We start from the raw sequence: 26,744 nt of genomic DNA, 5'->3' as shown, positions 1-26,744 counted from the left end.
AGATGGTAAAGAATCTGCCTGCAGTGCAGGAGACGTGGGTTCAATCCCCAGTGGGGAAGATTCCCTGGAGAAGGGAATGACTATTCACTCCAGCACTCTTGCCTGGAGAATCCCATGGACAGAGGAGTCTGACGGGTGGTCTGTGCCACCAGGATGGTCCATGGGTTACAAAGAGCTGGACATGACTGAGCAAATAACGCAAATAACACTTCCACGCTCAACAGCACTACGCGCCAGACACCTAGGTTCTGAGGACGGCACTCAAGCAAAACATTTCTTCCTCGAGTGGAAGTCACAGACTGGCGGGAGGGTCTGATAACAGTACAGCTGGTTCCAATATGACGTTCAGGTGCTTCTAACCTCCTGTGCTGTGATACTGTCAAATGTGGTGGACTCTGAATGGGTGAGTGCCGGGGGAGGCCTCAGAGAAGACGGGAAGGGTGAGCCGGCGGGCTGGGGCCTGTAGGCAGGAGCCTGGGACAGGATGAGCAGCTGCTGGGGGATCACAAGAAGGGGGCCCAGGAGGAGGGCTGTGGGTGCAAACCAGGGGGTTCTCCAGGGACCTGCACGCTTTCTGCCTATGGAAACCTCACTGGCCCAAGCACACTCCCACCCACACGCCAGCAGAACAGGGTGGTTGAGAACATGGACTCTGGAGCTGAGCACCCTGCAGTCTGACCCCCTCCCAACTCTCAGCAGGGGAGCAGGGGCCCGAGGCTGAGTCCGGCTGTAGGTCCCCAGGCAGCGTATCCAACCTCCCTGGGCCTCAGCGTGCTCATCTGTGAAATGAAAGAAGAGTCGCGTCCATCCCACAGGGTGGTGGTGAGGCTTGGCTGAGACGCCCAAATAATGCCCACGGCGCCTGGCACACAGCCGGCACCAACATCATCCCTAGTGACCTCACCCCACCGCGTCTCCTTCGTCTGTAAATTAGGGGTTTGGAGGATTAACTCACCTCCCAGAGGAGGTGCTTGTAACTGCACAGTGTTGGTTTCCCGATTCCCCACGAGCCGAGGCTAACGTTACCCAGCCAAGGGAAACTGTCCCGGCCGCAGCTGCCCCAGCAGATGTGGACATTCAGGGATGTTCCCGGCTCTGGCTGAGACCCCGGGTCGGGTCAGACCTCAGGGGCCCCTGGAAGAGTGGAGGTGACCTGTGAAAGCCTGCGGCTCAGTCCACGCGGACGGCAGCCTGCAGGCAGCAGAGGGAGGGCTGTGGGCCGGTGCCCACCCGCCCGAGGGGCCCCTGCCTGGGACTCCCGCCCAGGCCTACTCTGGTGAAGGAGGGACAGCGCCCCAGGGCGTATCCCTGGAGTTGTGCTGGGGCCATCGCCATCACACACCACCCAGGGCCAGTCTCGAGCTGGGGCCCTCCTTGCCCGCTTGGGTGGCAGCCGTGAGACTAAGCTGGCAGCACAGTCTGCCCCACCAGGCTGAGGCAGAGCCCAATTCCGGACCCGAGCTTTGGGTGCTAAAGCACCCCTCAGAGCCCCGCCGTCCCCAGCAGGCAAACCAGCCCCTGGGTGCAAGCCCCCAGGCCCCAGCCAGGTGACTGGGAACCGCCAGGTGACGCCTTGCTCTTGCTGCAGAGTCCTGACCCTGCCCCAGATCTCACACACACATACACACACACACACACACAGATCCCAGAGCCCGGGGCATGTGAGGTGCCAGGCCCCAGATCACACACACACACACACACAGATCCCAGAGCCCGGGGCATGTGAGGTGCCGGGCCCCAGATCTCACACACACACACACACACCCCCATCCCACGGCCCAGGGCATGTGAGGTGCCGGGTAAGCTCCAGGCAAAGGAGGGCGGCCGTGTGGCGCAGACCCTCGGAACCGCTGAGACGGCCTCGCAGGACCGTCAGCCCCAGCGCCCTGTCGCAGTGACGGCCCACGGGGACTCGGAGATTAATCAGAAGGACCTGAACGTCCTGGACGTCCTGGAGCAAGATTCCCGGGGAACCAGGTGACTGTGCCGCCCGGGCACAGAGCTCTCAAGCAGGCATGGGTCTTGTTCAGCATAGGGCACCCGAGGCGGACCGCGGCTGCACATGAGTGGCCGGCTCACTGCTGTTCCAGAGGGGGAGGCCGCCTGTGACCCGGGCCTCTGTGTGGCCACGGTGTCGCGGGAAGGGGAGGAGAGCTCCAGAGGGTCTCCTTACCAAGGCCTTAAGAGGCCCACTAAGTGCCCCTCTTCCTCCAGGAAGCCTGCCTGGCCCCACTGGCCCACAGTCATCTCTCCTTTGAAAAGCTATTACCCAGGCCTGGCTTTTCCCATTTGCTGTTTTGTTTGGGGCTAACATTTCAGAATATCATTTAGTAAGTGCTTTACATGTATTATGTGACTTTGTCCTCAGAACTCTATGAAATGGTTGTGATTGCACCCATTTCACAGATGGGTAAGTGACAACTTGTAAAGGTCATAGTGTGATGTCCTGCCTTCTTGTCATTCTCTTCCCCATGGGACTGAGCTCCCCCAGACTAGATTATAGAGTCCTCTGTGGCAAACACGGCAGCACTTCCCTCTTCTGTGCCCTGAGCCGCTAAGCCCCCAGGTAAACACCAACCACTGAGCCCTAATTAACCCAGCATGCTGTATCACTCAGTCGTGTCCGACTCTGCGACCCTATGGAGCCCCCAGGTTCCTCTGTCCATGGGATTCTCCAGGCAAACACACTGGAGTAGGTTGCCATGCCCTCCTCCAGGGGATCTTCCTGGCCCAGGGATCAAACCTGCGTCTTTTACATCTCCTGCATTGGCAGGTGGGTTCTTTACCACTATCATCACTGGGATGCCGAGGTGGTCTTCATAAATAAAAATGTGGTCAACCAACAAAATCAGCCATGTGTCAACTGGCCATCCGACAAGGATGTCTGTATATACACTGTGTGTGCGTGTGTGTGCATGCTGTCGCTTCAGTCCTGTCCGACTCTTTGCGACCCCATGGACTGTAGCCCACCAGGCTCCTCTGTCCGTGGGGATTCTCCAGGCAAGAATACTGGAGTGGGTTGCCGTGCCCTCTTCCAGGGGATCGTTCCAACGAGGGACTGAATCTGGGTCTCCCTCTTGGCAGGTGGATTCTTTACTGTTGAGCTAGTGGGGAAACCCTGTTTATACGCTGTGAAGTAAAGTCGCTCTTTGCGACTCTTTGTGACCCCATGGACTATTTAGTCCATGGAATTCTCCAGGCCAGAACACTGGAGAGGGTAGCCTTTCCCTCCTCCAGGGATCTTCCCAACCCAGGGATCGAACCCAGGTCTCCCGCATCGCAGGAGGATTCTTTACCAGCTGAGCCACCAAGAATGGTCCCTGCTTAAGTTGCAGATGAATTATCAGGAAACTTGACTGAACTATTTCTCCTGCAAGGACAGCTGAGGAGCTGCAGTTCTGCGGAAACACCACGTCGCCGGGCTTAGAATGACCCAGAGCCTGCGGTGTGGCAGCCCCGGCCGCCTCGCCAGGAGCGGGCGGGGATGACGCCCGCCGAGGGCACGGGTCAGCGTGCACGCCTGGAAGGCCCCGAGGCCCGGGCAGCGAGCACCGGGGCTCCGCCCGCGGAGCGCGGCGCGGCCTCACCTTGGGTGGCGTAGGCGTCGGCGGCCATGCGCAGCCGGTAGGGGGGCACGCCCGTCAGCGGCCAGTCCTCCAGGCCCACCCGGGCGTAGAGGCTGAGCGCGCCTTCATAGTCGCCTTCCACGTAGTGCAGCTTGGCCAGGACCAGACTGGACTCCTGAAGGAATTCTGACTGGAGGGGAGAGGAGAGAAAAGAAACTGTCCTCAGATGCACGCCTGACACTCCCGTCGGGCCTGCGGCTCTCCACGCCCGGACCGTCGGGCGAGTCTTCCCGGCCGCGCCGTCCACAGGGCCCCGGGCGGTAATGGCGCGCCCGGCCCAGCGACTGATCGGGGCGGCAACAGGTGGTCTCCCCACCCCCGGGAATATCACTCTGCCATCGTCAGGGACGGAGTAATGACCCCTGCCCCCGCACAGCCAATCCTTAAAAGCGGCGCCACGTGAAAACGCCAGTCACACGGGCTGCAGATACTGGCCAGGGTGGTCAGGTCTCCCGAGGCTGAAAGCAGACACGTGCCGCCTAGGGCTGGGAGGGCGGGGGCATAGGCGGTGACTGCTGATGGTTACAGGCTCATTTCTGGGGTGATGAAAATGTTCTAGAATTGAGGTAATATTTGCACAGCTCTGTGACTCTACTGTAAAAGTGAAGTGAAAGTCACTCAGTCGTGTCCCACTCTTGTGACCCCGTGGACTATACAGTCCATGGAATTCTCCAGGCCAGAATACTGGAGTGGGTAGCCTTTCCCTTCTCCAGGGGATCTTCCCAACCCAGGGATGAAACCCAGGTCTCCCGCATTGCAGGCAGATTTTTTACCAACTGAGCCACAAGGGAAGCCCAAGAATACTGGAGTGGGTAGCCTATCCCTTCTCCAGGGGATCTTCCCAACCAGGAAGCAAACCAGGGTCTCCTGCATTGCAGGTGGATTTTTTTTTTTTTAGTGACTCTATTAAAAACCATTAAATTGCACACCTTATTTTTTTTTTGCAATAGTAGAAGATGCTTATCAGTTTTCACAATCAATACCCAGACCAAAAAATAAAAGGATCATTAAAATTGCAAGCCATAATGCAAACATGATTAACCTAACAATGTAAAATAATTACATACAGTTTGAAGTGTTAAGTAGAGTGATGTGGTTAAGTGGAAGTGCCTACATGCACATGTTTTCATCTACCCAGCCAGTCTCTGTCTTTTGGTTCATGCCTTTAATCCATTTACATTTAAGGTAATTATTGATATGTATGATCTTATTACCATTTTCCTAATTTTGGGGAGAGGTTTATGTGGGTCTTTTCCTTTTCTGGTGTCTCCTGCTTAGAGGTTTCTTTAGCATTTGTTGTAAAGCTGGTTTGGTGGTGCTCAATTCTCTTAACTTTTGCTTGTCTCTAAAGCTTCTGATTTCTCCGTCAAATCTGAACAAGGATTCTATGGCATGTGAATTATGTTTCAAAAAAGCTGCTATAAAACAGGCTCCCCTCAGGCCTCAGGCCTGGGCCAAGGATGGAAGGCGTGCGTTATGAACAAAACAGGCAAGCACCGGTCTCAACAAAGGCGGCTCCGTGGACGTCCTGGAGGGTTGAGCCCACAGCACTGGGGCTGTGCCACCGACTGTAGCTCAAATAACCCGAGGAGAGAGGCTTTCTAAACTGGTGTAAGAAACAGACTTTCTTTCTTTCCAGGGACAAGCTTTTCTCACTGAGCCATTCCAGCTGGTCATGGGGACTGAGTGGGTCCCTCCCGGAGGGTGCACGTTGGAGCTGTCCTCTGATGGTCTCATCCTCCTCCCCATCAGAGAGGCTGGCTTCCCCGCCCACACGTGTGCCAGCCTCATCCTGGGCCCTTCCCCACCCTCACTTATCCCTGGGAAGAGGAGAGGCGACCCAGACGTCTATGTAAGGAAACAGATCTATCGCCCTCTCTTAGGCATCCTCCTTGGAACCCCAGCCACACAAGGCTAAAGTTTTCAGCTGAGGGACGCACACCACGAAGCGGCACTATCCCGTAATCTATGGCTGGGATGGGGTGGGCGACACACAGGTCACTGGCCAGAGCGTGGCAAAGCCAAGGTGGTCGACCTCCAGGCAGCCCTTGAAAGGGCACAGGGCAGACAGGGAGACTGAAGGCAGCAAAGGGGTTTTAAGAGTGGCCCAGGGACTTCCCTGGTGGTCTAGCGGCTAAGACTCTGTGCTCCCAATGCAGGGGGCCAGGGTTCAATCCCTGGTCAGGGAACTTGATCCCACATGCTGCAGCTAAGGCCGGGAACAGCCAAATAAATAAATAAAATAAATAAATATTAAAAAAAAAAAAAAAAAAGAGTGGCCCAAGCGAGTGACACCAATGCGCGGCGTCAGAGTTATATTTGGAAACAGAAAGAAATCAAAGCAGACTTGAGAAAACAGAAAAAGAGCTATGAAAAAATTCATCCACTGCGGGGTTCTGCAGCAGGAGAGAGGGACAGGGCAGCCCTGGGTGTGGTGGAAAGGCTTCCCAGGGGTTCTGCCGTGCCCTCTCTCTCTTCCTGGAACTGAGAACCGCAGTCTGGAAAGCAAACTCTGCAGTCTGGAAAGCAAACTGAAGGGGGAGGGGAGGGGAGTTACTGTCTCCCGGGTCCAGAGCTTCAGCTTCGGGTGATGAAAAGCTTCCGAGGACAGGTGGTGGTGATGAGAATATGAACGCACTTAAAACCACTGAACTGGGACATCCCTGGCGGTCCAGTGGTTAAGACTTTGCTCCCCAGTGCAGGGGGCGCAGGTTCGATCCCTGGTTGGGGAGCTAAGAACCCACATGCCTGGGGGCCAAAAACCAAAACATGAAACGGAAACAGTATTGTAACAAATTCAATAAAGACTTTCAAAGTGGTCCACATCAAAAAAAAAAAAAAACAAATTCTTTTAGCAAAATGAAAAATGAAGCCAGCAAACTATATGCTAAGAAACGGTTATAATGGTAAATTTCATGTTATTTATATTCTACTGCAAGAAAAAAAAGTTTAAAAAATTAAACCTGAAAAAAATTTTCCATTAATAATAACAAACTTGAAGGCCAGATGGCAAATATGCAGGAGCTTGAAGAAAATTCCCAGTGATCGAGTGCAGTATGGAGGTGCGGCCTGGAGAGGCTTGCTGGGTGAGTGCGGAGGAGGAGACGGCTCAGCGCAGGCCCCGGCGGGAGACCGGGAGCAGCCCCAGCCTCGGGGCCACCGCCCAGCCCAGGACGAGCACAACTTCCTCAGCTTGAGCCAGAGGCCAGCCCCCGGCTGCCCATTCAGACTCTTTGCCCCCACAGTGCCCCCTGCTGTGGTCTCTCCATTCTTGGTGCACTTGTGTTTCGTGGGCACCTATGAGGTCGCTGGATGGCATCACTGATTCAGTGGATGTGAACGTGGGCAAACTCCGGAAGCTAGGGCAGGACAGGGAGGCCTGGCGTGTTGCAGTCCATGGGGTCGCAGAGTTGGACACGACTGAGCGACTGAGCAGCGTGTCTGCACCCGGCTTTGCCCAGCTCCCAGGCAGGAGACCCCGACCTTGAGGTCAAGCGGAGGGGAAGTTTCACATGGGCCAGCGGGAGTGGGGTGGTCTGCCCACGCAGAAGCAAGACAACTCAAGCATCTGCACAAGGCTTTCCTGCTCACACTCAGCCGCATCGGGCTCTTTGCGACCCTTGGACTGTAGCCCGTGGGATTTTCCCGGCATGGTTTCCGCTGTCCCTGGGATTTTCCCATCGAACATACTGCAGTGGGCTGCTGTTTCCTGCTCCAGGGCAATCTTCCCGACCCAGAGATGGAACCTGCGTTTTCGTGTCTCTGGCACGGCAGGCAGATTCTTTACCTGCTGAGTCATTGGGGAAACCCCGCTTTTGGCAATGGGAGAATTCTATAGGCAGAATCAGGAAAACAGCAAAAACTGACATGTATCTAGAGCTATTCAATTGTGAAAGAATTTGTACACCTGAAACTCAAAACACCTTGAGCTAAGTGGGCTTATAGGAGAGAAATGTGAAGCTCAGAGAGGTTAAACAGCTTCCCAAAATCACATAGCTTATGACTTTACACTGGAAAGCAAACTCAGAAACCTAAGTTGAAATTCAATATTCTTGCTACCACACTGGCTTGTGAGGGATGAAGAGGACCCGGTGAAACAAAAAGTTAATTTTTCCAGACGAAATGAGGGGAATTCGAAGTGGGACAGAACCTAGTCAGGGGCCCGGCCTGGAGCAGTGGCCCCCACCCCTCCGGCAGCAGCAGGCGCACCCTCACTGCTGGAAGGACCCCTGCGTGCCCGCGCCGGTTCCCTCTAACTAGACCCACCAGAGCCACTGGAACCACCTTCGGGAAGAACCACCGACGTGGAGACACGTGTCCCTAAGTCTGAAGGAAAGTGCAAGAAGAGAGGAGGAAGAAGGAAAGAAGTCAGAGGTGTAAACGCTCACCGCACCGCAGGCTGGGCTGGGGAAGGGGGCTGGGATGAGGCGAGATGAAAGGCTTCCAACAGGAGAGCCTCGTGAGAGGGCGGGGAGAGGGGACGCAGACGAGACCCAGAAACAGGGCCCATGAACCCAGGGCAGCCCCTCAAGCACTAGGGCCCCCACAGCTCGGCTGCAGACTTCGGGCGGGGATTGTGCGCTAAGGGACCCCGGCACTAGCTCCTCTGCTTTCAGTGGGACGAAGCCAGGCTGAGCTCCGGGCCATACCTGACAGCTTTATCCCAGACCCCTGGGGAGAGCAGAGCCACTTCCAGGAGAACGTGGCCTCAGAGGCTGTCCTGGGAGAGAAGCCCCGCACCGAGTCCCCTCCTGAGAAGGGAAGCGGGGCGGGGCAGCTCCCACGCTGCGTGTCGGGCGCCCTCCCTGGCCACAGGCCCCCCGGACTCAGTGGAGCTGGCGTCTCCCCCACTCCTCGCCCCCCAGGCCCCCATACCTTGAGGTTCCCTCGGTCCAGAGCGGCGGTCAGATGCTTGCGGACCTCCGTCAGCTGGGGCCGGGGGCCTCGGGGGCTGGCGCCCTGCCGCAGGGGGTGTTCCTTCAGGTACTGCTCCAGCTTGGCCTCCCCGAGGAGGAGCTCTGCCATGTCATCTACGAGGAACACAGGGAGAGGGTGAATGGGACGAGGGTGGTCTGCGTGCAGGGGAGCCTCAGGGACCATCTCACAGTGAGTCCTCTTAATTAGTAGAGAAGGTGCCAGAAGAGGGCAGCTCAAGCACTCATTCTTCGTCCCATATTTATTGCGCTAGAAAGATTGGCTGTTGTTCAGTCGCTCAGGCGTGTCTGACTCTTTGTGACCCCATGGACTGCAGCGCTCCAGGCTTCCCTGTCCTTCACCACCTCCCGGAGGTTGCTCAGACTCATGTCCATTGAGTTGGTGATGCCATCCAACCAAAAGACAGATACACGTTAACATGGACAGACCTCAAGATCAGTAGGAAACATAAAGTTCTCTTACGATTTATTCAGTATGATCTTCCAAGACACACAGACCCAGTGCTCTGTATTTTCCAAAGACAATGCAGTGAAATCTAGCTCTTTTGTGGTCTATGGCCTTATACGTGGACAGGAGTTGGTAGATTGTCTTGTGTACTCAAGATTCTTAAAAGAAGTTTTTATGAAAATGACCTGAACACATGCAGTCTGTTTCTGCCTAAAAGTCAAAGCTCTACGGACATGATATCTGGGAATGTTTGTATGAAGGTTCTCCTCCAAGAGTGTGTTACTTACACTTCTAACTTTGTTAATGTCGCTATTGGCTTGTTAATTGGAATAAGAACCTCACTGTGAGAGCAGCTCTTTGGAATCCACACATCCAGATTGTTCTGAGAACACCCAGAACAATTCATACCCCAGCCTGAACATGGTCTATTTTTTTCTGTGATGGAACAGAACATAACTGTATTAAAATATAAATGCAGTTTTTAAAGGCCTAGGAAAATATGCCTCAAGCTCAAACCCATGACAGGAGTTCTCTTTCACGGATCACAGCCTAGTTGTGGCAAAAAGGCTTATGTAACTCATGAAACTATGAACCATGCCATACAGGGCTACCCAACATGGACAGGTCATAGTGGAGAGTTCTGACAAAATGTGGTCCATGGAGGAGGGAATGGCAAACCACTCCAGCATTCCTGCCTCGAGAACCTCATGAACAGTATGAAAAAGCAAAAAGATATGACACCCGGAAGATGAGCCCCCCAGGTCAGAAGGTGTCCAATATGCTCCTGGGGAAGAGTGGAGAAGTCTCAGAAAGAATGAAATGGCTTGGCCACAGCAGAAACGATGCACAGTTGTGGATGTGTCTGGTGGTGAAACTAAAGTCCAATGTTGTAAAGAGCAATATTGCATAGGAACTTGGAATGTTAGGTCCAGGAATCAAGGTAAATCAGACGTTGTCAAGCAGGAGATGGCAAGAGTGAACGTAGATATCTTAGGAATAAGTGAACTAAAATGGACAGGAATGGGTGAATTTAACTCAGATCCCCATTATATCTACTACCTTGGGCAAGAGTCCCTTGGAAGAAATGCAGTAGCCCTTTCAGTCAACAACAGACTCTGAAATGCAGTACTTGGGTGCAATCTCAAAAACGATAGGATGATCTTGGTTTGTCTCCAAGGCACATCATTCAACATCACAGTAATCCAAGTCTAAGGCCCAACCACTAATGCCAAAGAAGCTGAAGTTGATCAGTTCTATGAAGACCTACAAGACCTTCTAGAACTAACACCAAAAAAAAAAAAAATGTTCTTTACATCATAGGGAACCGGATTGCAAAAGTAGGAAGTCAAGAGATATCTGGAGCAACAGGCAAGTTTGGCCTTCAGAATGAAGCAGGGCAAAGGCTAACAGAGTTTTGTCAAGAGAACTCACTGGTCATAGCAAACACCTTTTTCCGACAACACAAAAGATGACTCTACACATGGACATCACCAAATGGTCAATACTGAAATCAGATTGATTATATTCTTTGCAGCTGAAGATACAGAAGCTCTGTACAGTCAGCAAAAACAAGACCTGGAACTGACTGTGGCTCAGATCATGAGCTCCTTACTGCAAAATTCAGGCTTAAATTGAAGAATGTAGGAAAACCATTAGGCCATTCAGGTATGACCTAAATCCAATCCCTTATGATTTGTGGAGGTGATGAATAGATTTAAGGGATTAGATCTGATAGACAGAGAGCCTGAAGAACTATGGACAGAGGTTCATAACCTTGTACAAGAGGCAGAGACCAAAACCATTCAAGAAAAAGAAATGCAAGAAGGCAAAGTGGTTGTCTGAGGAGGCCTTATAAATAGCTAAGAAAAGAAGAGCAAAAGGCAAAGGAAAAAAGGAAAGATACACCCCACTGAATGCAGAGAATAACAAAGAACGGTAAGAAAGCCTTCTTAGGGGAACAATGCAATGAAACAGAGGAAAACAGCAGAATGTGAGAGACTAGAGACCTCTTCAAGAAAATTAGAAATACCAAGGGAACATTTCATTCAAGGATGGGCTCGATAAAGCACAGAAATGGTAAGGACCTAATACAAGCAGGAGAAATTAAGAAGAGAAGAAGGGGCAAGAATACACAGAACTATACAAAAACAGTCTTAATGACCCCAATAACCACAATGGTGTGGTCCCTCACCTAGAACCAGACATCCTGGAGTGTGAAGTCAAGTGGGCCTCAGGAAGCATTACAACTAACAAAGTTAGTGGAGGCGATGGAATTTCAGTTTAGTTATCTAAAGTCCTAAAAGATGATGCTATTACAGTGCTGCAGCGGAAGTGCGCTCCGCAGCCCCGCAGATCTGTCTCTTGCTTCAACAAGCATTCAACAGTGCTTGGACAGAACAGACCCAGGGACGCCCCTTGCTCCAGCCTCCGACTACCCTCCAACCTTTTTTCCAGTCGCAACCTCCGGAGTCAGCCACTCAGCTGTCCGCGATCGCCAGGACCAGCCACCATTTTTTAACTCCTTATTACCGACCAATCATGAGCTCCCAGATTCATCAGAATTATTCTACCGAGGTGGAGGCCGCCGTCAACCGCCTGGTTAACATGCAACTGCGGGCCTCCTACACCTACCTCTCTCTGGGCTTCTATTTCGACCGCGACGATGTGGCTCTGGAGGGTGTGGGTCCCTTTTTTTGCGAATTGGCCAAGGAGAAGCGCGAGGGTGCAGAGCGTCTCTTGAAACTGCAAAACCAGCGTGGCGGCCGCGCCCTCTTCCTGGACGTGCAGAAGCCATCTCAAGATGAGTGGGGTAAAACCCAGGATGCTATGGAAGCTGCCCTTCTCGTAGAGAAGAACCTGAATCAAGCCCTGTTGTGTCTGCATGGCCTGGCTTCTGCCTGCAGAGACCCCCCACATCTGTGATTTCCTGGAGAACCACTTCCTAGATGAGGAAGTGAAATTCATCAAGAAGATGGGTGACCACCTGACCAACCTCTGCAGGCTGGCTGGTCCCCAGGCTGGGTTGGGCGAGTATCTCTTCGAGAGGCTCACCCTCAAGCATGACTAGGAGCTTCTGGAGACCAGTGGCCTTTGAAGAACCCACCTAACATCAGGGCTGCCTGAAGCCCCTCTCTGCCGCTACTAGGCAGCTTTTTAACATCCTGGAGCCCTCTCTCAAGCCTTGGACCAAATGGAAACAATAAAGCTTTTTGCAGCAAAATAAATAAATAAAGTGCTGCAGCTCAATACGTCAACAAATTTGGAAAACTCAGCAATGGCCGCAGAACTGGAAAAGGTCAGTTTTCATTCCAATCCCAAAGAAAGGCAATGCCAAAGAATTCTCAAACTATTGTACAATTGTGTTCATCTCACAGGCTAGCAAGGTCATGCTCAAAATCCTTCAAGTCAGGCTTTAGCAATATGTGAACCAAGAACTTCCAAATGTACAAGCTAGATTTAGAAAAGGCAGAGGAATCAGAGATCAAATTGCCAGTATTTGTTGGATCACAGAGAAAGCAAAGGAATTCCAGAAAAACATTTATTTCTGCTTCATTGACTATGCTAAAACCTTTGACTGTGTGGATCAGAACAAACTGGAAAATTCTGAAAGAAATGGGAATACCAGACCACATGACCTGTCTCCTGAGAAAACTGTATTGTGGGTCAAGAAACACCAGTAAGAACCAGACATGGAACAAGTTCCACATTGGAAAGGAGTCCGTCAAGGCTGTATATTGTCACCCTGCTTATTTAACTTATATGCAGAGAACATCATGCGAAATGCTGGGCTGGATGAACCACAAGCTGGAATCAAGACTGCTGGGAGAAATATCAATAACCTCAGTTATGCAGATGACACCACCCTTACGGCAGAAAGCAAGGAGGAACTAAAGAGCCTCTTGATGAAAGTGAAAGAGGAGAGTGAAAAAGTTAGCTTAAAGCTCAACATTCAGAAAACTAAGATCATGGCATCCAGTCCCATCACTTCAAGGCAAATAGATGGGGAAAAGGAGGAAGCAGTGACAGACTTTACTTTTTTGGGCTCCAAAATCACTGCAGATGGTGACTGCAGCCATGAAATTAAAAGACACTTGCTCCTTAGAAGGAAAGCTATGACAAATCTAGACAGTGTATTAAAAAGCAGAGACATTACTTTGCCAACAAAGGTCCGTCTAGTCAAGGCCATAGTTTTTCCAGTAGTCATGTATGGATGTGAGAGTTGGACTACAAAGAAACCTGAGCACCAAAGAATTGATGCTTTTGAACTGTGGTGTTGGAAAAGACTCTTGAGAGTCCCTTGGACTGCAAGGAGATCCAACCAGTCCATCCTAAAGGAAATCAGTCCTGAATATTCACTGGAAAGACTGATGCTGAAGCTGAAGCCCCAGTACTTTGGCCCCTTGATGCGAAGAGTTGACTCATTGGAAAAGACCCTGATGCTGGGAAAGACTGAAGGTAAAAGAGGAAGAAGGCAGGAAAGGATGAGATGGTTGGATGGCATCACCGACTCAATGGACATGAATCTAAGCACACCCTGGGACAGTGGAGGACCAGGGAGCCTGGCAGGTACAGTCCATGGGGTGGCAAAGAGTTGTCACCAGTTAGCAACTGAACAACAACAAAAATTAACCAAAATATAGATACATATATATCACAGAGGACCCACTGAGATTTGGAGATTTAGGTCTACGAGCTGCAACGAGAGCCTTTCCAAGTCCTCTGGTCAGTGACCCAAAGCTGCTGAATTGCTAGTTCTCAGCAGCGCCTCTGTCTTGCACTGGGGAGCTGATTCTAGAGACGAGACTGAGGGCCTGGGAGGAGCCAAGCAACACCAAACAGGGCTGAGTAACACAATATTATCCAGGCGTCTGAGAAGAGAAAGCGATTGCCTGACACCAGGCAGGCCCCGGGGCTGCGACAACGCCAGGACCATGAGGCCGTGTGCGCACGGGGCCCGGGCGCAGAGCAAGGCTGGGGCAGAGAGTGGGGCCGGGGCAGAGAGTGGGGCCAGGAGCAGAGAGCGGGGCCCCGGGCGCAGAGCGGGGGCCGGGGCAGAAAGCGGGGCCAGGGGCAGAGAGCGGGGCCCCGGGCGCAGAGCGGGGCCAGGGGCAGAGAGCGGGGCCGGGGCAGAGAGCGGGGCCGGGGCAGAGAGCGGGCCCAGGGCACAGAGCGGCCCAACAGCCACCAGACACGGAGCAGCGGCGCTTCCTCCAGGAAGTGTGAGCCTCCTGAGAAAGAACCCGGACTCAGGGGTGAAGGACGGGCAGGCAGAGGCCTGAGGGTGAGCATCAGAGCTTCCACCTACGGAAATACTAAAGGCGTGGGAGAATCACAGGACAGAACGCGGCTATTATAAGCTAATACAATGCAAAAACTGCATGTCAAAAACTGGGAGGAACTTCAGGGGGCCATGCCCTCATTTTTCAAAACTCTAATACATGTTAAAGAAAAAAACATGACTCCGATATTTTTATAAGGTGTCAAGGATCTCTTTTATTTAATCTTTTTTTCTTTTTTCGGCCGGACCACGCAGCTTGCAGGATCTTAATTCCCTAACCAGAGTTCGAACTGGCAGCTCCTGCAGTGGAAGCACGTAGTCTCAACCGCTGGACTGCCAGGGAGTCCCAACACCAGACTTTTTAAAGCTTTATTGGGCTTTTAGGAACTGATGTCACGAGGTGAAGCATTTATTTGGAGCGCTACAATTCCTTCAGTTTGTTCTTTCCATGAGTGTTTATTACTAGTTTATTTTCTAAACAGAGCACTGCTATCCAACAGAAACATATGCAAGCTGCATGTTACTTTAAAATTTTTAGTAGCTATATTAAAAGAGAAAAAAGAAACAAGTGAAGTTAATTTTAATAATATATTTTGTTTAACTCAGTATATCTAAAATATTATCAATTAAACAAGCAATCAGTATTTTAAAGTTGAGACATTTTTACATCCTTTTTCATATTAATTTTTCTAAATTTGTACTTACAGAACATCTTGATTCACACCTACTATGACTCAAGAAGCCAAGGAGCTACATGTGGCTAGTGGCTACTATACTGAACAGGAGTAAAGAGCGCGGTTTATAAAAGGATGTCTGCTCCTCTTTAAATCGGTCTGCGCTCCTAGAGAGATGTCTAGAATGATTATCACTGGAGTAAATGGTAGGAATCTCTGAATGATAACATTTGGGATAATTTTTAAGCTCTCATCTTTACAGTTTGAATTCTTTCTATTGAGCAGAATCATTTCCTATTACTTTTAGAAAAAATTAATTCTATAAAATATAGAAAAATATATGTCACGATATTAATAGTACTTATTTCTGAGAGGTAAAACTATCAGTATACATTGAATTTCTTTACTGCATACTTTAAGTTTCTAAGAAATAAAAAAGTAAAATGGGATTCAGAGTCCTAGATTTAAATCTGTGTGTCACCCCGTGACTTTGGCCCTGGGATTTAATCCGAGCATCGGGGGATGGTAATTCTAAGAAAGGCTCTGACACATTAAGTCAAGGACCCTCTCTGCACCGCCCCACCCTGCTCCGGTCACCAGGCTCACCCCCTGCTGCTGCCCTCTGGCCGGGCCTCTGGAAACAGCACCCAGAACAGAATCCCCAGGCCGGAGAGCAGACCAGACAAGAGACCGCGGCCTGGCTCCCTGCGCCTCTTTCTGGGTGTGGGGCCGGGGCACGTTAGTTCACTTCTCGAAGCGTCTGCTTCCCCCACGGATGAAACGGGGGCCACACTGCGACCCCAGCAGGGCTGCAGGACGGAGCCGATGGGCGCTCAGGAGGGGCGGCGGCGGCCTGCAGGACCACCACGCTCAGCTGGGCCTTGGAGGAGGAGCGGCCCGGGCTGGCGGACAAGAGGGGGCGGACAGGCCAGGCGAGGGGACAGCCTGCCCAAGAAAGGTGCGCAGGCCAGCTGACTTTGCCTTGAGCAAAGTGCCCAGGGAACAGGGTGGTGAGTGAGAAGACCAGCTGGGCTCAGAACTCAGAGCCTCCTGGTGCCCACTCCCCAACCCCACCACCGCGGGCGACGTCCAAACCCTTCAGCCTGAAACACGGCCCGGCACGTTCTCCCCACAACCAGCTGGGTCCGGTCCTCAGGCTGTCGGGGGCTCTGGGTGCTGAGAACGCGCTGGCAGCGCCTCGTCCCTGCTGACCTCCTCCGAGGCCCCGCCCAAGCCTCCCCGGCTGCCCGGTCTCTCCTGGACCACTGGGAGAGGCTTGCAGGAAGAACCCGCAGTAAGTGGTGAAGTAACTCAGTAAGGGCAGAGGCATGTGGACCGCCCCCTCGGAGTCGGCCTGTCCCTGCCTTTGGCAGCATCTGCCAGGCACCCCCGAATACTCAGCCTCCCCCCCTTCCTGTAGGATCAGAGTGCCCGGGGCTCACCGGTGCACACAGCTTCCTGGGCTGCAGGGAGCTGCTGCGTGGGCAGTGACGGCTGCCAGGACGCTCAAGCATCACGGCCGGGCCCGAGAGGGCACGAGCTTGCGTCCAGGCGCGCGGCGCCCCCACCAGCGCCGCCGAAGGGAGACGGGCACCTGGCCCAGAGCGGCAGGCAGAGCCGCTTCTGCGGGTGGCGTCGGCAAGGCACAGGTGAGCCTTGGTCCCCAACGCCCACGGGCGGCCACCGAGGCCTGGACGCTGCCCACGACCAGCTGGGACACGAGAGAGAGACGTTAACTTTCGCCTTGTTCTGCTTCCGTCTCCGTTACTCTGACCTTTGTTACAGTGGCCAGACTTAGATCCCAGCTAGATCTCCCAAACACAGAACAGGCTTTCCGTTGAGAACCATCTGAGAAAACTTGGCCACACCCACCCCCAAGTTGACTGCTTTCTAAACAGCACTCCACAGAACCCAGCGAGGGCTCCGGGAGGACCCTTGACTCTTCACCTCTCCTGTTTCGTGGGTCTAGACTTCCCTGTGCTTGTGCTTGCTTAGTTGCTCAGTCACGTCCGACTCTGCAACTCTCTGGATTCTAGCCCACCAGGCTGTAATCTGTCCATGGGATTTTTCAGGCAAGAATACTGGAGTGGGTTGCCTTCTCCTCCTCCAGGGGATCTTCCCAACCCAGGGATGGAATCCCGTTGCAGGCAGATTCTTTACCCACTGAACCACTGGAGAAGTCCCTTTTACTTCCAAGGCTTGCAAAAATGTTTCTGTAAACAAAGAGCTGCACAGCTGAGGAGGGGGTAAAACTAGTCCCCATTGCTGGCTGGGGTCTGCGTCATTCGCGTTCACTGATCTCCTGACCCTAGGGCAAGTCAGCAGTCTCGATGCAAGATGTGAAGAGAGCCCCACACTCCAGAGCAGCAAGGAGGGGCCCTGGCAGGGGTTTAGCTGAGGGGAGAGGCTGGGGGGTCAGCAACCAGGGCTGGGGGCGGGTCTCTCCTTGGAGGTGTGGGACTCTCTTCCAAGCTCAGTGATTGTTGGAAGAATTTCAGTTTCTTGTATTGGAGCATTAAGAACTTCATCACCCAGAAGCCACCTGCCAATCCCTGGCAAGTGGTCTCTTTCCTTAGAATTCCAAGACAGTGTCCCTTATCTCAGGCTTCCCAGGTGGTGCTAGTGGTAAAGAACCCGCCTGCCAATGCAGGAGACAAAAGAGATGAGGGTTCGATCCCTGGGTTGGGAAGATCCCCTGGAGGAGGTCCCAGTAACCCACTCCAGTGTTCTTGCCTGGAGAATCCCATGGACAGAGGAGTCTGGTGTCCCCCATGGGGACAGAGGGTTCATGGGGTCACAGAGAGTCAGGCACCAATGAAGTAACTGAACGTGCATGCATGTCCCTTTTCTCATGGAGGTCCTGATCCTTCAAGACCATTGAAGGAGTGGGTTCCAACAAAGATGTGTGCAGCCCTGGCTGGGTGGAGGAGGAGACAAAGCCTTCACCAAGCGTATTACGGGCATTTATTTGCCAGGAGGAAACTGTGTGGAAAGGCATTCTGGGCAGAAGGAACAGAATATGCAAAGGCGCAACATGGATGAGCTGCTAGGGGAAACTCCAAGAGCTGAACCATGAAGGGAGGGGAGAGGGAGACGGGTGGAGGGGAGAGGATCTCCTGTCAGGTAGGCAAGGATCAGTGCCTCAGTTCTAGAAGGAGCTGCACATTCTGGGGAAAGAGGAAAACCCAATTTGAAAGGTAGCACGGTGGCTACAAAATCATTTTGAAATTTTTAAAATTTTCAGGTTATAATTAATCTCCTGAGAATATTTAAGCTTTCTTGGCTTCCCTTCCAAAAAGGTGAGTTCCCTGCCACTCACTCTCCCCATGAGAAAGGCAGAAATCTTACAAGTATCAACCAGCTCGTGCTGGAGAAATTATGCAGAAATTACGAGGCCAGAGGCTGCAAGGCTCAGTCCTAGTGATGGAGGAGGCTCCCGCCTGCTGGCCAAAGACCCAGGGCTTCCCGATCAGAATCCACTATGGACAAAGGAAACAGACAGCCCTGACCCAGTGGTCACAGCCCAACGGTGTGTCCTGCTACATGCCAGGGCGATGATGCACAAGGGAGAAAGATACCTCGGGGCACACAAGAAAATTAATTCCCACTGGACTGAAGAACTAAATACAGAATATAGGAGGATCAAAATGTTAAAAACAGACTTTCCCTTCCAGACAAGATGGACAAAATTTACCCTTCATCTGAAAAAACCACAAAATCAAGATAGTTTACATTAAAAAAAAAAAAAAGTTTTTGAGACATTGGACATCAGGCAACAAGAGGAATGTGATCCCCGAGGACTGGACAGCAAGCAAGGTGCTCCCCACGGCTGCCTGAAGAACTCCCAGTAGCAGCTCAGAATCCTGATCCCGAAAGACTTCCATCTCCTCCTCCACCTGCCACTCACACCGCGAGCGCGGGGCGGGGCAGTGGGACTGCAGAGTGGGCTGGGGCGTGCTCCCGGGGCTTGCTCCCGGGGCGTGCTCCCCAGGGTGTGCTCCCGGGCAGGGAGCCCAGGAGCGCAACGTGAGAAACAGCCTCGCCTCAGGCGCCCCGGGCCTGAAGCCCTGCTCCTCTCCTCCCAGCTTTGCGGCACTGGGCCGGTTACTAGCCTCTCTGAGCCCTAGTTTCCTCACCTTTGGCGACTGTGAGGACTAGAGATAATGTGTGTGATGCATACAGTGCCGAGCAGGTGCTGACCAAATGTCTGTTACTAGCTCTATTTTTTTTCCATTTATTTAGGACTTACTATTTCCCAGAATGGTCACGTTGGATCCACCAGGGCCGCAGAGCTCTCCGAGACACAGTCTCTGCGCTCCGGAGGCCCACGGTCCAGCCGGCGTGGCGGGCGCTGAGCAGCGTCCGTCACCGGCCCAGCCGCCCCGCGCGCGCACCAAACGCCGGGCGGTGCCCTGGCGTCCGCGTTGCCCCGGGTCCTGCAGACGCCGCCGGACTCGGAGCCCGCCCATCTGTCCTGGAGCCGGGGTGCGAAGATGGCCGGGCCTGCCGGGTCTCCCGGCACAAACCAAGTGGACGTCTGCTGCGGGCACAGGGGCCCGGCTTCCTCCCCAGCCCTGGCCGAGCGGGGACAGGAGTTTCCAGGTCCTCTCCTGCTCCCCGGGGAGTCTCAGATGACCAAGGGGAGGGGGCTCAGGGGCCAGGAGTCCGGGTCACCTTTCCCGCGGGCGGCTTGAGGGGTTTGAGGAGGCGGAAACCGGCTCCCCAGGGGTGGAAGCCGGCTCCCCAGTGACATAAACAGAAGCCTGAAGCCAAACAGAGGCCATTCCCCAGGGCCCTCACAGGAAAAAGCCTGGGGACTTGGCCCTGGGAGGTTCTGGTTCTGAACAGCCCACGACCTGGGCGGCCTCAGCCCCCAACCCGGGGAGCCGCGGAAGCCCTGCCCCTCCCTCACCGTGTCCCTCTGCAGGGTGAACAGCTGCACCCAGAGATTTGATCCGATAGGGAAGAAGATGATCAGCTTTCCACTCTGCTCCAGGGAGCACTTTGTATCAATGCAAAAAATCTCAACCGTTCGGTTTCTACGTCAATAGAAAGGCATTAGATCTATTCAAACAACTCCTGCTGTGACTCAGATCCAAGAGGAAAAGCAAACCCCTATTGAAGGAGGAACTGGTTTGTCCCCTTTGTGCTCGGCAGAGATGGCCAGGCTCCCCACCTCTCAGCCTCCATGTGACCTTGATGAACTCCAGCCCTTCTCAGTGGCCTCCTGTAAACTACAGGGACCTTAGTGCTTGCTGCATCTGTGACCCTCCTGCTTCCCAAATCTGTTAACGGGAAAACAGAGGCCATCAGACGGTGCTGGGAGGAGTAGAAACTGATGTGAATGTCTACAGAGAGCGATTCAGCAGTACCTACAACACCTGGAAAACAACGTGTGTTCCTGCACCGCCTGGCCCAGAAACTCCAGCTCTGGAAACCCTCCCTTGGATGCACGCACTTGAGCACAAAGAGGCCCGTAAAAGAATGCTTACTACAGGCAGCCTTAATGGCAAAGGACGGAAGTGACAGGGGTCCTGTTAAATGAATGGCGCTGGCCCCAGGCAGTGGGACAGCCGTCCAGTAAACAAAGGGAACAGATGCAAACACCGCTCTGCCGTAGCAGGATTGCACAAACAGCCCCAGGTCCTTCCTCATGCCTGAGTCTACACGCTTCCTGGCCTTTCCCGTGGACCCGGGCACGGCCACGCGACTGGCTCCAACTGATATGACAGGAGCCAGCGCGAGGCACAGAAGCTCGCAAGGGGCTTGCTCACTTCCACCTCCCTCTTGCGGTGACACAATCACCGGCAGAATGTGCTGGTCTGGCCCCAGGAGGCTGCAAGGCCACAGGCAACAGCGTCCCTGAGCTGGCCCCCAGCCGCTGAGGCAGGAGCAAGCTTTGGCAAGCCCAGGGTCATGAAAAATAACGAAAGGGGTTGTTTTAAGACACTAAGCATTCCACTGGTTTGTCACACGGTAACAGATAACAGCTCAAAGACAGACACAACCACTGTGTGTGAGCGCCAGGGACGGACAGCAGACGCTCCGATAAACGCGCAGGTCCACGGGGCGCTTCTGACGAGGACCCCCAGGGCCCCTGGGCGCGGCCGTGTCGGGGGCAGCAAGTGAGAGGACGGGGAGACACGCGGGGAAGCAGCCGCTTGCACTGTGTCCCCTCTGAACTATTTGACTTTAAGGACCACTCACATCTGTCATCCACATTGGTCATTTCAAACAAAAACTCACGGCCGTGTTACACGGAGCTCTGAATCAAGAGTGGCAGGTCCGGTCACCCACGGAGGGGCTCCCCGACCTCGTGCACCAGCGGAGAAGCAGCACAGATGCCTCAAGTCCGCAGCTGTGAGAGGCGGTCTCCCCTCTCCCGGGCTGCCAGCCCCTCACACACTCACTCCAGCATCCTTCTGGGGCCCTGACTCCCCAGGGGGCGCCTCACGGCTGGGCCTGCCTCCCTCTCCGCCAGAGCCCCAGGCAGTGTCTGAGCGCCGTTCGGGGTCCCCTGGGAGAAGCCCCCCAGCTCCTGGAGCTGAAGGCGTTTCTCACAGGACCCCGGGTGTGCGCTGAGCTCACACCAGCCAGGGCATAGGGCAGGCCACGAGACAGGAGACGCCTCCGCCCCGGAGAGCGGCCGTGTCCGCACAGAGGAGACGAGACAAACCATAGAAAGCCTGGCTGGCGGTGAGAGGCGGGCAGAGAGACGGCCACCAGAAGCCAGGGCAGAGCAGGAGCCCCGGAGAAGCGGACTCCTGGCGTGAACGACGGGAAGCCCACCATGCAGACGGCTGAGGGGACCGCATCCTCTCGGAGCCTGCAAGGGCCGTGGGTGAGGACACAGCTGGTGTGTTCTAGAAAGAGCAAGAAGCCCGTGTGCTGCAGCAGAGGGCATGGATCGGGTGGTGAGAGGCAGAGACGGACGTCCTCGGAGGCTGGTGAGGGCCTGGCCTTCACTCTGGTGTCGCTGGAAGGCTTTGGGGTGTGGGGCGGGGGCAGGGGGTGGTCAACAGGCGGGTAAAGTGATCTGATGCAGGTTTGAAAAGATCCTCTGTCTGCTGTGCGGAGGGTGAGCGTGGGGTTGGAGCACAGTGGAGGCAAAGGCAGAACGGCTTAGACGGTTAACTGTGGGCGTCGGGTGAGAGGGTTCACGCCCCGGGACAAGGGACAAGCGATGAGAAACACCACGAAAAGGGAGAAATACTCTCGCGAGGTGTGATTTGGAGGTAAAGTAAGCCAGACTAACTAACGGAAAGGACTGGGCGTACAGCAGAGGACAGGAGCCCCCACCGCAATGAAGCCAGTGCGTGCTAACTTCTGGAGCCTGTGAAATGTCAGCGTGCGTGGCAGAGAGGACTTTGCAGATGTGATTAAGTTAAGCACCCTGAGATAGGAGGATTATCCTGTATCACCGGGGGGCGTCCTTGGGAGAGGGAGGCAGGCGGGTCAGAGTCAGAGGGAGACGTGCTGACCAGTGCAGAGACGGAGGGGCTGCAGGACACTGAACCGCTGGTTTCAAGGCGGAGGTGGGGCCCCGAGCCAGGAGCGTGGCAGGCTGCAGAGGCTGGGGACGGCAGGACAGAGCTCCTCCCGGGGCTCAGAAGGGACACGGCACTGGCTTCTGGCCCGAGGGAACCCATCCCCTGCTTCTGACCTCCAGAACCGTGAAAGAACAGATGTGTACGGACTGATGTCAGGACATCTGTGACAGCTCGTTACAGGAGCAACAGGAAACTAATGCATGAGGGTTGAGGGAAGGAAAGGAAAGGATTCGAGATCATTTCTAGATTTTAGATGGCATGGTAAAGCGGACCGTGGTACCACTTTGCGTGTACTGAGTAAGGAAGAACATTCCCACAAGTTCTGTGTTAACCAGGCCAAAGACGTTTGATATCCAAGTAGAGAAATCAAGTCAGCGGATGAAGGAAGGGGGCTGAGGCTGAGCAGGAAGGCCCAGGAAAGAGACCAAGATAGAAGTCACTGGGAAGAGGCGTGGTTGGGTGGGTCAGCGCAGCCGGAATTCAGGAAGACGAGAGCATCAACATAACCACCATATTCAGCCATATGGAGGCAACACTGGGAGGCGACCTTGACACGAGATGGCTCGGGGAGCCAAGGCAGGCAGAGCAGATGGGGAAGGGCCGTGATCAGACAGCGATGAGAGGGCGGCTCTGACCGGGAGTCCGGGGGCAGGTGCATCCCACAGGGCACGGTCCAGAGGAGCAGACGGAGAGAAGACAGGCCCGGGGGGGCAGAGAGAGGTCTGTAGGGGCCGGCCTGGGGGCAGGGGCTCAGGGCAGAGGCCGGTCTGGGGGGCACGGGCGGGAGGGGCTCAGGGCAGGGGCAAGGGGGCTGCAGGCCTTGGAAGGAACAGGGTCCACAACGCCAGGAAGGAGGGAAGTGGGTCAGCTTGCAGGAGGAGGCCAGCGGGTCCCCCACTCGTTTCTGTTTCCTCAACAAGATGAGGCCAGGCCAGGAGCGAGGGACAGAGCAGCCTGGCGGGCTGCAGGCCACGGGGTCGCCAGGAGTCAGACGTCACTCGGCAGCTGAACAGCAGGAGCGAGGGGCGGGAGCGTGGCCTTCCGAGGCCACTCAGGGTCCAAGCAGAGGAGAGCGCGCCTGGGGGACATGTGCGGAGGGGAGGCAGAGCTGCTGCTGCAGGAGGGCAGTGCCTCTGAGGCCACCGGCCACCAAGCCACGTGGTCAGCAAGGCCAGGGCGTTTCTTGGCCAGACCCACGGGAAGGTGGGGCTGGGCCGAACCAGCGCGGTGGGGAAGAGAAGGGCACACCCCTCAACTAGAAAACACGGATCGGATGCCCTGACCTGTTTCAGATCCAAGTCGGATCATGTCATGTGGCTGCTGTTCAGTCGCCCAGTCATGTCCGACTCTTTGCGACCCCATGGACTGCAGCACGCCAGGCCTCCCTGTCCATCACCATCTCCCAGAGTTTGCCCAAGTTCATGTTCATTGCATCGGTGATGCCGTCCAGCCATCTCATCCTCTGACGCCCTCTTCTCCTTCTGCCCTCGATCTTTCCCAGCATCAGAGACTTTTCCAATGAGTCATCTGTTCGCATCAGATGACCAAAATACTGGAGCTTCAGCTTCAGCATCAGTCCTTCTAGTGAATATTCAGGGTTGATCTCCCTTAAGGTTGACTGGTTTGATCTCCTTGCAGTCCAAGGGGCTTTCAGGAGTCTTCTCCAGCACCACAGGTCAAAGGCATCAATTCTTTGGTGCTCTCCTTCTTTATGGTCCAGCTCTCACAATCATATGTGACCACGGGGAAGGCCATAGCCTTGACCATGCAGACCTCTGTTCGCAGAATAATGTCTCTGCTTCTCAACACACTGTCTAGGTTTGTCATCACTTTCCTGCCAAGAAGCAATCGTCTTCTAATTTCAGGGCTGCAGTCACCGTTTGCGCTGATGTTGGAGCCCAAGAGGCAATCTGTCACTGCTTTCACCTTTCCCCCTTCTATTTGCCTGCAGTGATGGGGCCGGATGCTGTGATGTTTTTTTAATATTTAGTCAGATCATCCCTCGCCTCAAGCCCTGCCCCGGCTCCCCCCTCACCCAAAGCAAAGGCTAAGATCTTTGTGTTGATAACTTATCAACCACAGACACCGAGATCCTGGTAACTCATCACCTGCGCCCTGACCTCCATCCCCGGGTGCCTGGTGAGTCAGGCCGTGACGCTCGCGGAGACCAGACCTCCCGCCGCCCCAGGCCCCGGCTCCTGCACCTCTGCTTAAACCATGGCCGGCTCAGGGCCCGGCCTCGCGGAACTCCTCCTGATGTCCAGGATGGCATGAGGCAAAGACGAGGCTCGGGGGAGGTTGGCGGAAATGGCGCCCACGTGCAGGCTTCTTGCCAGAGCCTCCTGCGTGCACAACACGAGGCCGGAGCACAGGCTGGGCGTAAAGACCACCCTCCACGGCCCTGGGAGAATCAGGCTGGGCATAGAGACCACCCTCCACGGCGCTGGCAGAACAGACAAGCGTGCTAGACACACGCACACCCTCCCCTAGAGAAACCCCGTCTAAGGAGAGACAAGGCAGCGGAAAGCCACGAGCTGGGACCTGGCCTGGCCTGGCCTGTCCCCAGAGCTCAGCCGGGCAGGAAGTGAGTCCAGCAAGGAAGCGGGTGTTATCAGAGCGGCCCAGGAGGCTTGGACGTGCTGGCAGGAAGCCAGCCCCACATGACGCGTTGGCCATGCACCCTCATGGAGTCCACAAGCTCCTCCTGCAGATCCAAGGCCCCATTCGGTCCCCGCCTTCAAGGAGCAGCGTGCACGGGGAGGGGGCACCACGCGCCTGTCCAGGGTGCGCAAAGACCACCGGGGACTCCCAGGAAGGCATGAGAAGCGAGCAAGGCCTGAGGGGCCTGGAGGAGCAGTCCCCGGGTGAGATTCCTGGAAGAAGGTGATGGGGCACAGCCGGCGTGGCCAGGCCATCTGCAAAGGGCCGGGAGGCCTGCTTCTCCAGAGCCCAGGGCTCCGCGGGGAGCCGAGCCCCGGGCCCACACCTGGCAGCCAGGAAGGGGGTATGGCATTCCCCATGGGTCCTGCCCTTGGCACCCCTTCCCCCCAGCAGTGCTGTCTTGCCAGCTGGAGAGAGCGCTCTGACCTCACGGATGAGGGATGGCAGCCCCTCGAGGGGGCCCAGCCCACAGCCCGGCTCTGAGCCAGCCCGGCTGTGATGAGGAGAGTGGTCAAGGGGCAGGCGGGAACCGGGAGATGCTCCCTGAGATGGGCCTCCCAGCACGTGTCTGCCCTGCAACTTCCCCAGAGACAGGGAGGAGCGCCCCCCCTCCCTGGCCCCGCCCCTGTCCCCCGTGGCCTCCCGTTGGCTCCAGCGCGGTCCGGGAGGCTGAGAGGCAGCCGTGCGCGGGGACGCTCCCTGCCCGGGCCTGGCCCCGTCTGCCCAGCCTCTGTGTACTGGACTCCGTGATCACTGTGTTCTGGGCCCTCAGGACAGGGGCTGGGACCCAGGCGCTGCTCAGTAGGTGCTTGATGAGTAAATACATCCAAGTTAACTCCTCCAGAGCAGAGGCCAAGTTGTTCACTTAGTAATCAGTTGAGGGAGGGGAGTTTGGGGGAGAATGGATACGTATACATGTGTGGCTAAGTCCCTTCCCTTTTGACTTGAAACTATCACGACATTGTTAATGAACTGATTATACATGTGCACTCAGTAGCTCAGTTGTGTCTTTGCGACCCCGTGGACTGTAGCCCCCCAGGCCCCTCTGTCCATGGGATTCTCCAGACCAGAATACTGGAGTGGGTAGCCTTTCCCTCCTCCAGAGGGAGTGGGTAGCCTTTCCCTCCCAACCCAGAGAACCCAGGGACTGAACCAAGGTCTCCCGCATTACAGGCAAATTCTTTACCATCTGAGCCGCCAGGGAAGCCCTGGTGGCTATGTCCCAATGCAAAATAAAAAGTTAAAAACCAAAAACAATTACTGGAGTACCTGCTGTGGGTCAGCCATGTGACTGGTGCTTGGGACACAGCAATGAACCACAGATCCAAAGGCCATGCCCCCGGGGGCAGCCAGGCTCGGCTGGAAGAGGAGGCCTGAGGCGCCCGTCAGAGCTGGGCTGAGGCACTCACCAGTCTGAGGCCCAGCAAGTCCACGTGGCTGTCAGCTTCGCGCCTCAGCCACGATTCAGGGCAACAAAAACCCTCCCCCAGCCCGCCGAGCCCCTTGCTGTCATCTGTTAGTTATCCTGCCCGCTCCCCCCACACCCTGAAAAGGCCTGAGTACCCGGAACGTT

The 26,744-nt window shown here is 54.8% G+C and overlaps 1 protein-coding gene and 1 pseudogene across 6 annotated transcripts in view; one reads left to right on the top strand and one right to left on the bottom strand.

Annotated features, from left to right (window-relative positions):
• Positions 1-26,744, bottom strand: part of TTC7B (tetratricopeptide repeat domain 7B) — a 265,511-nt gene that overhangs the window by 229,619 nt on the left and 9,148 nt on the right. For all 6 annotated transcript variants that reach the window (XM_043920987.1, XM_043920988.1, XM_043920989.1 and 3 more), the window contains exons 2-3: positions 8,502-8,656; positions 3,588-3,756 (exon numbers count right to left, since the gene is read on the bottom strand). In XM_043920987.1, coding sequence (XP_043776922.1) covers positions 3,588-3,756; positions 8,502-8,656 — 324 coding nt within the window. The remainder of the gene's footprint in view (positions 1-3,587; positions 3,757-8,501; positions 8,657-26,744) is intronic.
• On the top strand, positions 11,396-12,228 carry LOC122705551 (annotated as a pseudogene).

This window comes from Cervus elaphus, chromosome 12 (assembly GCF_910594005.1).
Source record: "Cervus elaphus chromosome 12, mCerEla1.1, whole genome shotgun sequence".
Taxonomy (NCBI): Eukaryota; Metazoa; Chordata; class Mammalia; order Artiodactyla; family Cervidae; genus Cervus; species Cervus elaphus.
The sequence above is the reverse complement of the archived record's forward strand: the minus strand, read 5'-3'. Positions and strand labels throughout refer to the sequence as shown.